General features: G+C 45.1%; 1 protein-coding gene across 1 annotated transcript in view; it reads left to right on the top strand.

Moving 5' to 3' along the window:
- Positions 1 to 14,638, top strand: part of ODAD4 (outer dynein arm docking complex subunit 4) — a 109,684-nt gene that overhangs the window by 9,696 nt on the left and 85,350 nt on the right. The window contains exons 3-4 of the mRNA XM_086920493.1: positions 712 to 865; positions 3,379 to 3,440. Coding sequence (XP_086776619.1) covers positions 712 to 865; positions 3,379 to 3,440 — 216 coding nt within the window. The remainder of the gene's footprint in view (positions 1 to 711; positions 866 to 3,378; positions 3,441 to 14,638) is intronic.

The raw sequence follows: 14,638 nt of genomic DNA, 5'->3' as shown, positions 1-14,638 counted from the left end.
TAAGGAGGAGAGCACCGAAGAGGATCACCCCAACGCGTCAACCACTGTGGGGTAAGTCTAATTAGGGAATGTGGTTGAATTCATGTTAAATAATTTATATGGTACCATTGTAGAATGGAAAGAGGGTGTATACTGTAATGTGTTTGTCTTATCTGTTTTTGCTAACAATATTCTCACATTGTTTAAAAAAAAAATCCACACATATATTTAACTAGAAGTCAAGAAACCTTTATCGCGGGTTGGGAGATATCTTCATGTGAACAAATGAAGCCAGAATCTACAGTGTTACCCAAATAGTTCTCATCAGAGAAGAGTTTCCTAAAGACACTTCTGACCCCTTGAAAGGACCATCTTGTTGCCACCTTTGTGAAACGATAGCCTATGGCATCAGTTGACCTGTTTGTTTGCATGTTCAAGCCTAGATCCTATCTCAGGGACGTAGCTTATTCGCTGCACATGGCTCATTGTAACCTGAAGACCAGAGACCCAGAACAAACCAGGCCCACTCAAACTTTCAACCTTTTGGAGTTACTAAAATGAACACCAATGGGTTGGGTAACTAAACATCATGTTCTTTCATAGCAGCATTGGTTGTGAACCAGCACTTGATGAAACAGAATGTTATGTTATCTGTATAAGCAGGCTTGAAAACATATTCTGTGATTCCTTTGTTGTTGCCTTGTTCTCTAAGATTGAATGTTGTCTTTCCAGGGACTGTACCAAAAAGCAGAGGCGCTGTACTTAATGGGAGACTTTGAGTTTGCACTTGTGTACTACCATCGAGGAAACAAAATCCGCCCAGAGCTGCATCAGTTCAGACTGGGGATTCAAAAGGCTCGGGAGGCCATCATCAACTCTGTAGGAAGTGAGTAGTACAACACTTCATCAGTGACTGGACAGAAGAGGAAGCTTGCATAACGTCACTGTTTGTCTGCATCTGTAACCCTAACATTAGCAGCTATGCAGGGTCTGACTTTCCTTTAGTCAAGTCATTATTGCTTCTGGCAATAGGTATTTTGCGAACAGATTGCATTGGATGTTTGCAGCACAGCAGGTCTGACATTACTGGGGGACAGGGGAAGTCCTGGTACAATAAATTGCATAACTTTCCCAATTTACCCAACCATATTTAGGTAAGCATCTAGAGAAGAGGTTGATGGCCAGCTTAAATGCAGGACTGCTTGATCCATGACAGATTTTCAGGATAGCCACATAAGGTAAATTTAAATGCAATAAATTTAAATGTAGACCATCTATGTACTGCTTATCCTAATAATCCGCCATGGATCTGTCTTTCCTGTATGTACATTGAACTATCTCTGGAGCTCAAAGTTATTTTTCATTCACACTTGCCGCTAGGGGTCTGTAGATAGGAGAGCGAAACATGGGAGAAAAAAACAGTGGAAGAATGACAAGATTTGCGTAGACATGGCTACAATTTTCCAGTGGTTAACATATTTTTCCACAATAATTAACATCAAGAGGCACACGCAATAAGTATCAAACAGATTCAATACAGTGTTCAATGTAAGAAACAGAGAAGACTAATTTTCTTGACTTGTGGGTATTAATACGTGTGGCTTTTTCTTGTGTGACCCCCTTTGAACTTTAGCCAACACGTGTTTCATCATTTGGGGGAAGTATCCCTATGACTTCATCAAGGCTATCAGATTCAGAAATGCTTTGGAGTCAATCCTCAATTCCGGTGTAATCACCACTGTATTATTATAGATCACACAGGAGCGTCCTTCCATAAAGGAGTAACAGAGTCGCTGGTCCGTTCTATGTAATTATCTGAGCGAGTCAGCTTCTAGTTATCTCTTTCAAAAATGCAATAAAATACATGATTATCAACATGCTTTGGGCAGCCTGGTCTTGCTAAAGTGTACATTTTTTTACAGTGTGATGTTGTTTTATTGGAAATGGAGGAGAGGCACTCTGTAACATTTTTGCAGCCCCCTCCCCCTTTCACACCTACTCCCAGCCAGGACATGAGTGACAAAAGGTGTTACTGATTGCCCATTAGTGAGTGATTCACGGCCTCTCTTTTTTTCACACAAAAAACCACAATTATCTGTTTTCAGCATTATGCTCCTCTTGGCCAGCACCTGACCCTCCTGAAGTCAATTCATGCCCCCAAAGGTGCCCGCGCCCCAGTTTGAAGATGTCTGCTTTAGTCGCTCACATACAAGAGAAAGTAGTTTTGCTTGAAAGAAGCTCTTCATATCAGCAGCAACCATAGTATTGATTCCTTTTGTGGCACATTGCTGCTTATGCCACACATCTCTACAGATCAAAAAATAATTTATTTATCATTTCAAGACGACGGGAAGAGGAGATTTACATTCCAGTTATTTTTACTAGGAATATTGTTATTAATTTGATAGGAATTTCAACCGAACACACTGTAGCTCCTCCTAACAAGGAATCACCTTGAGGTAATATAGTGCACAGAGCTGTGCAATGTACAAGTCTCATTCACTCCTTCATTTCACAGTCTTCATATTGATCATTGTAATTGCATTTATATAGCGCTTACTACCCCTGACGAGGCGTCAAAGTGCTTTTTCGGCGAGTAGCACGGTATTCTGGAACCCAAAAGGATTAGTGGTGAATTAGTATAGTGAAATATGGAATTGATTTCAGTGGTGGATATGCTAGTCTGTTATTTTGCCCGTTTGGGAGCTGCAAACCAATGTGATCAAAACAAGCAGAGCACGGACAGCAAATGTGTAGACCCCCCCACACTGGCCTGTCTCTGTCCCCACTTGCTCTTGATAACTATAGTAGGCGGACATTTTAGATGTCAATAGTGTTGGTTGTCTGGCTGTGTTCAGAATATCTGACTATGGAGGAAGAGGACAAGGACATCAGTACTTTGCAACTATGCCTCTTGGAAGTCATAAGCTGGGGTCATGTGGCTGATACTTTGGGTTGTTTTGTACCCAGAACTCTAAGGTCAAAGGCAGAGACCAACCACAGGCCAAACGCTTATGCTGCCCAATCCCTTCACCATTTCGCCTTTCTTACATTCCTCAGGACTTCTGTATACTACTTGTTAGGCACCAGATAGATCTAAAAAATGTAGGCACAGATTGAACATCTGGTCAGAGACCTCACAAAATTAGATGCACTGGGATGGGAAGAAAACCAAAATAATAAAAACATGTTCAAGAGATGGCATAAAATGAAAGAAATAACCTTTAATATGGGCACTAAAAGAATTATATTCCAAATGAAGACACTATGAGTTGCTAAAATACCCCAACGATGTATTTTTTAAAGGTGAAGGAATCTCCTTTGTGCTGTTAGTGTCATAAATTCTTGATTTTACTTTCATATAATGAAAAACAACTGTTTGTTTGCTTCTGTCGACAGGCCCACAGTCTGTGACACTGCAGAGCACAGGCAATCTCCATTTCGTAAGCAAGCAAGAAGAGGTAAGACTTTTCTCCACATGCAGTGTTCCAAACTGTTCACTTTTTATTATATGTTAAATATATTTATCACACATTCTGACCTTTGTGTGTGGATAATCTTTCTGTTTAGTGGATTAATGAATGCACCCGCTACACATATCTGTATGTAACTTGGAGGTCACCAGCCCAAATGCTAATGATGTTGTATTGGTCTTTGCTACATCTAAGGTTGATAAAATAAGTGCCAATGAGTTGGGTGGTAGTAACACCTATTACTTACAGCACTGGTAAACTTCAAGACTGGTGACAAGCTAGTTCTTCACCGTAGTGCTATAAAACCTTACACGCATCCCTTCTTCCCACTTCCCTGCATGGTACACATGCCCTGTCCTTCACATCACACCAGCTGTAAACAGTCATTGGTAATGCCAGTAGGTGTAGTCCTGACAAACCTGCATATTCCTTGCAAAAGGTAGTGCCATAGGCATTAAAGGGGTAATAGTAACAAAAAGTAAAAAGGCTGTTGTCTAGAAGTGGGATACATATCTTTGCAAAAAAAGTAAAACATTTCATATGACAAAACTAATTCAAGAACGAGATGAAAACAGAAATAAAAGCAGTAATAGACCAATTTACCCTGGCAGTGAAGTGGACTGCTTTGTATGCAGATATGCGCCTTAACATTGCTGTCGCTCACACAGTGAAAAGAGGCGCTGGTTGAAGTGGGCTGTCCCATTGACTCATGTTGTAAGTTGTAAGTTGTGGTGGACAATTACAAAATGGGAATTACACTTGAACTGTCCAATGGATGACAAGAGCTGACCAAAAGCTGCAGCTTGAATTTTAATTATGAATGTTTTGGAAAACATGAGGCTGCTGGTAAAGTTAAATCTGTCACTTGGTCAGACTTAAAAAAACATTGGGAGAGGCTGTGGACCTAGCACTAAGCACAGAGCAACAGTGGCTGTCAAATTTACTCTTTTGAGCCTATAGCTCAAAAACAGAACATTAAGTGAATTTCAATTTTTAGTGAAATTATTAGTGATATTTCAGTTTTATGATGTTTTAAAATGTATGAGGCACCCAGAGCTCCACTTTTTTGATGCTCCGGTGCGCAATGTGCCGCAGCACATTTACAAGGCGACCTAGAGCCCCTCTACTTGGCGTTTCATGGTCGTGGAAAATATATTTCCCTTTCATGCAGAACACTGCGTGAAAGGTGCATTCAATGGGCCTTGACACACAACACTCATGGAATCTGAAGCATTCCCGGATTTGCGAGGCATCGTGAACCTGGGAGTGCGTCAGATTCTAACACTGCCCCAGGGGTGGCGTTAGGGAGGCGCTTCGAGGAGAAATATCCGTATTTCTCCTCGTTTTTTCCCTCTTTCTATGTGTGCTGCATTTTGCAGCCCACAAAGAAAGAGGGAATTACCTCAACTGATAGATTTTGTGCAGAAAGGTGCCCCTCCCTGCACAAAATCATTCAACTCCGCAATGCAGGCACCCTTGCACCATAGTGCAAGTGTGTCTGCGTTGGCACATGGAAGCCCTTTATGCACCAGCGCTGGGGAAAGGGACAGGAATATCCCAGGTCTCATGCATATGACGTGCGGCCCTGCCCTGCGCCAAAACTCCGTAAATGAGTTCCTAAATTTGTCTCCCAATTTTAGTAGTTCCCAATAGTCCTGAATGTCGCTTACTTATTCCAGCTTTTATTTTTCATTAACCTTTGATCAGTATTACTACTCATTTCAGGTTTTATGAGTTATGAGTAGAAGGCACACTTTATCTACTGATGCAGTGGCCAAGCGTATTGACCACACTCACCTTCTTTGTCAGCACACTTCTGGGAGAAGCTAAGGAATTAACATAGTTGTGTTGTGGTATTAAATTGTGTTAGGGGGTAAGAAATCATGACTGCACGCTCCGAAATAAAAAACTAACATTATGAGAACTTCTGAAAGAAGTAATTATTTATTTTCTAAAGTGCTGGATTGCTACTGAACCCACATTTATGGCCAGTGCAGCTAATGAGCTATACCTTATCTTCTTAAACTCTTTCACAAATGTTGAAGGAACTGTGCCTGGGGTGAACCAGGTGTCATGCCCAGACAGTGGGCACTAGGACCCAAGGGGTCAAGGATGTGGGGAGGGGACACTGGACACCACATCCGGTCAAGGGGCAGGGGAGGGAACATTCCAGGGGACGAGGACCAGAGGTAGGACGCAAGGCGAGCTGTCCCGCAAAGAGCAATAAACATACCTGAAACCAAAATCTAACCATTAGGTTAGATTTAATCAGGGAGCTCCGTACGAGGGCAGCCGATCTTCGTACGGAGCTCCCTGATTAAATCTATCTAACGAACTTTGGATCAATTCCCCACGATGCCTCAATGTATCCAGCACCGACTGAGTGCTTGACGCCGCTATCGGTGCAGCTCTACTACTGACGTTGCCCTAATTAATCATAGACCACACGGAGGACTCCTTACCCTGTGGCTCTCCTATGATCCTGTGGGACCGAACTTTAGTCTATGTTCTATTTTCAGGTTCCCTGCCCCTCCCCCTGGTCCTGATGAAGACCCCGCAGCAAGGATAACTTTTCCTGCACTATCAGAGGGTCGAAACGTTGACTGTTTTTCTAATTGCGGCAACCTCAAGCCAATATTTTGTATATACATTGTACCTTGTGTTGTATGCCTTTCTAAAATTATTGTCGCCATCTCTCATGGCAGCTGTTGCTATACCAATTATAGCATGAAAAGTTCATTTAAATGATTGATTTTACTGTCACACAATCCCACCACTTCCCTTACCTCTCCACCATCACTTCCCTCCTCTTTCCTGGGGCACTGTATGACCTTCAATACAGTTGATTGTTTGCTACGTGTATTCATTACACTGGATCCCACAGTGAATAAAACTTTGCGGATCAAAATAATTGTTTTTGATTAATTCATTGAATTGTACTATATGTTCCTTGTTCACACTGGGACCCCTTCCTCCTAGTACCTACTGAACCCAGGTCCCAGTGACTACATTTGGGTAACCCCCTCATTCATAACCGTTCTAAAATCTTAGACAGAAAAGGCAGCTGGGATATTGGCCTGTAGTTTTTCAATCTGGTTGGATCGGCCCCTGGTTTTTTTTATCAAGGGTTTGACGCGTGCCTCTTTAAAGCTAGCTGGTAATAGTCCTGTGGCTAGTGAGTTGTTTAGGAGGTCTAGAATCTGGTCCTCCAAAATGGGAAGTGCCAGCCGAAAGATTCCAGGGGGGCATGGGTCTGCAGGGGAGCCTGACTTAGTTGAAATGGCCAGCTGTCTGAGAGTTGTAGAATCTATACTAGGAAATCTAGAGATAGTGGAGGTCGGAGGAATTTGGGGGGCCAGTGGAATTGTAGGCATATTTGGGATATCTTTCTTAATATCTGACAGAATTGTTGCCACTTTTTCGAGGAAGTAGCCTTGGAAGGTGTTGCAATCTATCACTGTATCTACCTTTTCATCCTTCTTACTTAATTCTTTTAAAATTTTGAAGGTTTCTTTCTGGACATTTACTGCATTTTTTATGCGGGTTTCATACTAGTCCTTTTTAGTTGATACAATAAGTTTTTTGTACAACTGCAAAGATGTTCTATAAATTTCGTGATCTGTATCATCTTTAGACTTCCTCCAACATCTCTCAAGGTGGCGGAGCTTTCTTTTTTGATCCCTCAAGCTCTGGGTAAACCAAGGGGCCCCTTTTTCCGCGCCCTTTATTTTCTGTATCTTTTCCGGGGCTATCTGGTCAATAGACTGTCTGAGGCTTACCACTATGGTGTTATAATTTTGATCTAAGTCTGAGTTGTCATGTGGACTCGCTGGCTGTTGTACATATTTGGAAAGGGCGTCGGTTAGAGTTACCGAGTCGACTTTTTTCCACTGACGCACTTTTTTAGTTTTTAACGGGAGTTTGACCTGAGGACTGTCCTGTGGTACATCACACAAGAGTAGATGGTGGTCAGACCAGATACAAGGTACAATACTCGTAAGGGCCACCTCGGGAATAGAAGTCCAGATTAGATCGAGGGTGTGACCCTTTATGTGAGTTGGGGCTTCCACTAATTGTTCGAGACCTAATGCGGTCATGGAGGTCTGTAACTGACGTGTTGGCAGATCTTTATCTGTTCTATCCCAATGAACGTTAAAGTCACCTGTCACCAAGATTTTCTTATATCGTGTACATATATCCGATATAATGGGGGGAAAAAGGTCGTTGAATACTGAAGTACATTGTGGTGGACAGTAGACAGTAAGAACGATAAGGCAAGAGTTATTCATGGTGATTTTTACTCCAAGTAGATCTACAGAGTTTATTGTTTCAGCTAGGACTTTCGCCACTGTTAGCTGCTTTTTAAAAATAATTGCTACACCTCCACCTCGAGCACCGTCCGGGCGATTATGCCAGATCATGTCATATCCACTTGGGAGAGCGGCTATGATATCGGGGGAGGAGTTATCACCCAGCCATGTTTCGGTAAGGGTCAATATGTCAATGGTCTCATCCTGTAAGAGGGTGAATATTTCCAGGTGATGTTTCTGAAGTGACCTAGTATTTAAGATTGCAAACTTCAAAGGAGATGGTTGGCAAGTATCTCTACGACTAGGAGACCGAAAGATGTTAAATTCCTTTAGAATGGACAACGTGGTGGAATTTACAGTATGCCCAGCGGAATCCAGTGATAGGAGGTCATTTGCAGAGTAAGAAACACACCTACCAGAGTGCCTGGTCCCTGAGCCCGATCGAGCGTGGACGAGCGCAGACGGGCAGGACTCTGGCACGACTCCGGCGCAGGTCCGGCGCGTCCGCTGTACGCGTCCGCTGCGCGGAGTCATCACCGTCTGTTTATGTAGCGCTGCCAGAGCGCTTCACCAGCCCAACCCAACCCAAGATGGCCGCCGAAACCGGAGACCCTGCCCTCGGCGTCTACAATCAGCCGAGAGCCGGTCCGGGGGTGAAGGGAGGGGGGAGAAGGAACATAAAGTGCCAGGAGGCGCAGGGGAGTCTCTACACACCTCTTAAAATCAAGTGTGCACAAATCCCATCAAATATGCAGATTACGATTTTACACAATTAAAATGCAGCTAAATAAAAAGGAAAGGTAGGAGACCTCCCGGCTTCCGCCTCAGGAGGGGAGAATAGCTGTTATCAGGATCACTAGCTCAACCGATCTGAGCCCTTTTTGTAGCGCTGCCAGAGCGCGTCACCAGCCCAACCCAACCCAAGATGGCTGCCGAAACCAGAGACCCTGCCCTCGGCGTCTACACTCAGCCGAGAGCCGGTCCGGAGGTGAAGGGAGGGGGGAGAAGGAACATAAAGCGCCAGGAAGCGCAGGGGAGTCTCTACACACCTCTTAAAATCAAGTGTGCACAAATCCCATCAAATATGCAGATTACGATTTTACACAATTAAAATGCAGCTAAAAAAAAGGAAAGGTAGGAGACCTCCCGGCTTCCGCCTCAGGCGGGGAGAATAGCTGTTATCAGGATAAAGTGCTTGACAAACAAATTTGACCCGCAGAGAAACATTGATTTTGAGCGATACACTTTCACCATGGCGTTCCAACACACAGACGAGTCGCTAGATGACTTTGCGACGCGACTAAGGAAGCTAGTAACTCACTGCGAGTTCGATAAATATGACAACGACCAAGCAATTCGCCTGCGCATCATTGAAGGGTGTCGTGACACAGAGTTCCGCACAAGGATTCTGAAGCAATCGCCATCACTGGAGAACATCCTGTCACTAGCAAAGGCGGAAGCAAGAGCGGCAATACAAGCAAAGCAAATGGAGCGGGGAAAAGAACGGCGAGTCGAACAGGCACACCGCATGACAGAGAACAGCCGCACCAGCAACTGGAAGAAGGGACAAAATGAACAAGCGACAAGAAAACAACCGGAATCATCATGCTGCAGATGCGGACTTGATTTCCCACATAGAGGCGCATGCCCATTGTTTGGCCAAACCTGCAGGAAATGCAACAGGAGCAACCACTTTGCCAGTGTTTGCCAAGGGCTGCAGTTTAGAAGTGATAGAGGAAGACCGGGAAGACTGCGGATGACGACAAGCGGACATGTCAGGCATGTCGAGCCAGCAAACAGAAGCTCCTCGATAGAGTCGGTAGTCGAAGGAGAAGAAGAAAAAGTCCAGCAACTCTACCTCATGTCAGACACCGCTGTCATGTCGATGGATGAAGGCAAAACTGAAGAAAGCATCTGCCTCGTAGACAAAAGCACCATAAAGAAGACGGAGTCTGTGACCATAGACATAGGACAACACAGAGCACGGTTTGTGCTCGACAGTGGTGCAACATGCAACATCATGTGCGCGTGGGAATATGAAAGGATGGAAGTGAAACCAGCGCTGAAACCGTCGAAAGTTGAGGTGTTCACATGTGGGGGTCAAAAAAGCCCTTGACCAACCTGGGAAAATTCACAGAGAACCTAACATACAAAAGTCAAACGAAGAGATTCATGTGCTGAGAGGTGACATTCCAGCACCGTGCCTGTTGAGCAATGTCACAGCCCAAGTGATGGGCCTGCTCGAGATGACGTATAACATGTCAGAAAAAAAGAGCATCTTTCAGGAATATCTCAAACTACTGAAAGGGCTGGGGAAGCTAAAGGGGCGCCAAATAGCGAAGCAATAAAGCCGGTAGCTCAACACCACCAGCGAGTGCCAATACACCTGAAACCGCAAGTAGAAGAAGAGATTGAAGCGTTGCTCAAACAGGACATCATGGAACCAGCCGAAGGACCGATGCCATGGGTGTCGCCAATAGTGGCCGTACCAAAGAAAAACACGTCCAAGATTCGCATCTGTGTTGACATGAGAGTACCGAACATAGCAATTGAACGGGAAAGACACCCAGGACCTCAGCTCGACGACATGATCAGCTGCCTAACAGGCACAAGACGATTCTCCAAACTAGATTTGTGCAAAGGATATCACCAGCTAGAGATCGATCCTCAGTCAAGGTATATCACAACATTCTCTACGCACCTGAGTCTGTTCCGCTATAAGCGTCTGAGTTTTGGGATATCCTCAGCCGCTGAAATATTTCAAGAGACAATAAGACAAGTGATAAGGCCAGTAAAGAATAGCTTGAGCTACAGCGACGACATTCTGGTGTTCGGCAAGTCGGATGAGGAGCACGACAAGGCACTGTGAGAAGTATGCTCCCAACTAGAGCAGGCAGGGCTCACGCTAAACAAAGACAAGTGTGAACTGGGGCGAGATGAACTGGTATTCTTTGGACACATTTTTTCTAAAAAAGGAATGCGGCCAGATCGCAGCAAGGTGGACACACTGGAAAAAGCTAGGCAGCCAAGCGATGTTGCAGAAGTAAGGTCATTCCTTGGTCTTGCCAGTTACTGTGCAAGGTACATCAAAGACTTTGCCACAGTGAGCGCACCGTTGCGAGAACTGACAAAACAAGGACAGAGCTTTGCATGGACAAAGGAATGCAGCAAAGCTTTTGAAGAGATCAGAGAAGCTGTGACCGCAGTAGATCACTTGGCGTACTTTGATCCGCTACTATGCACTGAATTGACAGTAGTTGTGAGCCCAGTCGGGTTGGGGCAATACTGGCGCAACACAGACCAGGAAAGGACTCACCAAGATGTGTGGTGGCATAAGGAAGTAAGAGCCTATTAGACATTGAGCGAGCATACTCTCAACTGGAGAAAGAGAGTCTGGCAGTTGTGTGGGCCTGTGAACATTATCACATGTTCATATATGGGAAGCCATTCACGATAATAACAGACCACCAAGCACTAATAACAATCTATGGAAATCCCAACGCAAAGATACCACCCCGGATAGAGAGGTTGGGAATAAGACTAATGGATTACAATTTCAAAATAATACACAAACCTGGCAAAGAACACAACCCGGCTGACTACATGTCAAGACATCCTTTGCCACACGCAACTGAGGCAACGACAATGGCGGAGGAATATCTGAACTTCATACTTAAGCACAACACGCCGGCCTCAATAACAATGGCAGAGCTGGAACATGAGACGAAGCGAGACCCACCATGCGAGCGATACAGAAAGTGACAAGACAGCAAAGGTGAAGACACATCAACAACAACAACATCCTGGATGAAGGAGTAATAAAAGAGGAACTGTTGGCATTCAAGAAGATCCATGAAGAGCTCTCAGAGACCGAAAATGGTATCGTGATGAGAGGAACGAGAATAGTGATGCCCCGAACACTGAGGAAGCAGACGATAGAACTGGTGCACGAGTCACTTTGAGGAATGGTCGCAACCAAGAAAATGCTACGAGAGAAAGTGTGGTTCCCGGGGCTGGACAGCATGGTTGAGGCGACTGTCATGCGTTGCTATGTCTACCATGTGACGGGGCCACCGCCCAAGCCGAAGCCTCTACAGATGTCTGAACTACCGAAGTCGGTGTGGACCGAACTGGCGGCAGATTTATATGGACCGCTGGAGACAGGACATTACCTGCTGGTAATAATAGATGAGTTCTCACGTTTTCCAATTGTCAGGCAAGTAGCGTCAATGTCAGCAAACGCAACACTACACGTCATGGATGATGTGTTTGCAGCATGGGTCTAGCCCCAAACACTAAAGACTCACAAAGTCTCATAGAGTTCAGAAAGTTCATGGATTACCTAGGAATCCGACATCGGAAAATAACGCCTCTGTGGCTACAAGCAAATGGGATGGCGGAAAGGTTCATGGGGACCATAAAGAAGGCGGTACCGAGGGCGAAAATAACGCAAATATCGATAGGACAAGCACTATGCCAGATACTGAGGGACTTCAGGAACACCCCTCACAGCTCCACAGGCTAATGCCCGCCTGAACTTGTCCTGGGACGCTCGAGCAGGACCAGGATTTCCACAGATGGAAGCCACGACGAGTGTGGAGCGAAGCAACATAGCTGCCAAGGATGAAGAGGTAAAAGCAAAAATGAAGGCATACGCAGATCAAAGGAGGCACGCCAACAAAACTAAAAGAAGGGGGCACAGTGGTATTGCGGCAACGACAGCAGAGGAAATCAGACAGTGCGTTCTCAAAAGACCCGCTGACTGTGATGGAGGTGAAAGGACCGATGATAACAGCGGCAGCAGGCCGGTATCACATCACAACGAACAAGTCGCACTTCAAAGAGCTGAGAATGAAAGAAGAACTGCCGGCACCAATGCCGGAGGCAATGAAGGAGGAAGAAAATGTACAAGGGGACGACAGAGAAACATGACCGAGAAGAACGTGCAAGAAACCACAGAGACTGATTGAAGAGATGCAATGTGACGAGGGTCTTTGAGGATCTCAATCTCTCTCTCTCTCTCTCTCTCTCTCTCTCTCTCTCTCTCTCTCTCTCTCTCTCTCTCTCTCTCCATCAGCACTCACCAATAGTGACCACAGGCCGCGTCACGAAAAATGTTTGTTTGCAACAAAGGGGGAGATGTCATGCCCAGACAGTGGGCACTAGGGCCCATGGGGTCAAGGATGTGGGGAGGGGACACCGGACACCTCATCCGGTCAAGGGGCAGGGGAGGAAACATTCCAGGGGACGAGGGCCAGAGGTAGGACGCATGGTGAGCTGTCCCGCAAAGAGCAATAAACATACCTGAAACAAAGCAACAGTATCATGTGATCCTTGGGGGGCCATCACAATACTATACCAGGGATCGCCTGATAATTACTCAGGTCTGGGCTTCTTTAATTGTCTCTCTCTGTACTACCGAGACCAAGTCGTTTTTGGAGGTAGGGAAAGTAGTAGCAAAGGTTTTGAAGGGGATCCAGAGGCCTCTTTTAAGACGTATGTTGTTGTTTATTTTTCCTGACTGCTGCCATACTTGGAAGCCTCCTGAATTGTGGGCCCAACGAGTTCCAAGGTGGCGTGGTCCATGTGAGATGAAGTGATACAGATTTAAGTCTGTCTTTTCTTCTTTTTTTTTGTACAACGATATTTTATTGAAATATCTCGATTTATTACAATCAAGACAAGGTCCGCTACGCATATGAGCAAGTACAGGTAAAAACCTTAGGCAGACGGCCCATTATAACAGGACATTCCTTTTATTAATGAGGAAAAAGGAAACCTAACTTCAACCTCCACCCCATCGTCTGTCCAATCCCACACAAAAAGTCTATGCATTCCTCACAAACACTCCCCACACAGCAATATCAAGGTGTAAATGCACAATCCCACACCTCATCTCAAAGTCACTGTTCTATTATCGTCTTGCCTGCATTATGCTCAAACACTCCCTATTAAACCGAAAGCCAGATCAAGCGTAGCGACCTGGGTCTCCCTAGGCCTGGCCCATAGTCTCCAACATAGTCAACCATGGGCTGCCATTGGCTATCAAATGTATGCATCATGTTGCAAAGCCACCAAGTTCGTTTCTCCATCGCTATCAGTGCCCATTCATATATTGTAGGAATTGCGGGCGATTTCCATTTTTGAGCTAAGAGCTGTTTTGAGCAAGGATCATGTTAAAGATTAATCTCCAGTTGCCCTTTGTCAAATAAGTGTATCCCCACTGTGCGAAGGCCCAGGATGTTTGTTCCCGGGTCTGGACGTAAAGGATTGCCTATCACCCCTCTAATATGACTGAGGACCTCATTCCAGAAAAACATGCCCCCCCACACATGAATAAAATCCCCATCTTGGATTTTACACACCCTCTCCAACCCAACCCATCAGCCTGGCCGCACATATATTAAATGTTTAGATATGATGTGCCACAGCATCATTATTTTATATGGGGATTCTCCTTATGTTGTACACTTTTTACACAAACCCTCTCTTCATTCCTGGGATGAAGTCTTTATTGCCATACAGAGGTGTAAAGGGAGAGGGGAACACAGTCAGTTTGGGGGTTTTGGTGAGGCTATCCTAAATCTCAAAGGAGGGTTTCAATATCTCAGATACATAGCAGCCTGCCAGTCTTGCTTCTTTCAGGAGCCATGGTACAGACCATGGGGCCAGTCCCATCACCGCTGCCTCCATATGCATACAGTGGCACTCTGTTTCATAAAGGGACCACTCACAAAATACTCAAATCTGGGCTGCTTGATAGTATTTGCGAATATCCCCAAGTGCTAATCCTCCCTGATGTTTGGACCCTCACAGCACAGCCCGTGATATTCTTGTGCACTTCCCTCCTCATATAAAGAAGTCAATAGGCTTCTG

The sequence above is a fragment of the Lissotriton vulgaris genome, chromosome 5, assembly GCF_964263255.1.
Source record: "Lissotriton vulgaris chromosome 5, aLisVul1.2, whole genome shotgun sequence".
In the NCBI taxonomy this organism is placed as follows: Eukaryota; Metazoa; Chordata; class Amphibia; order Caudata; family Salamandridae; genus Lissotriton; species Lissotriton vulgaris.
The sequence above is the reverse complement of the archived record's forward strand: the minus strand, read 5'-3'. Positions and strand labels throughout refer to the sequence as shown.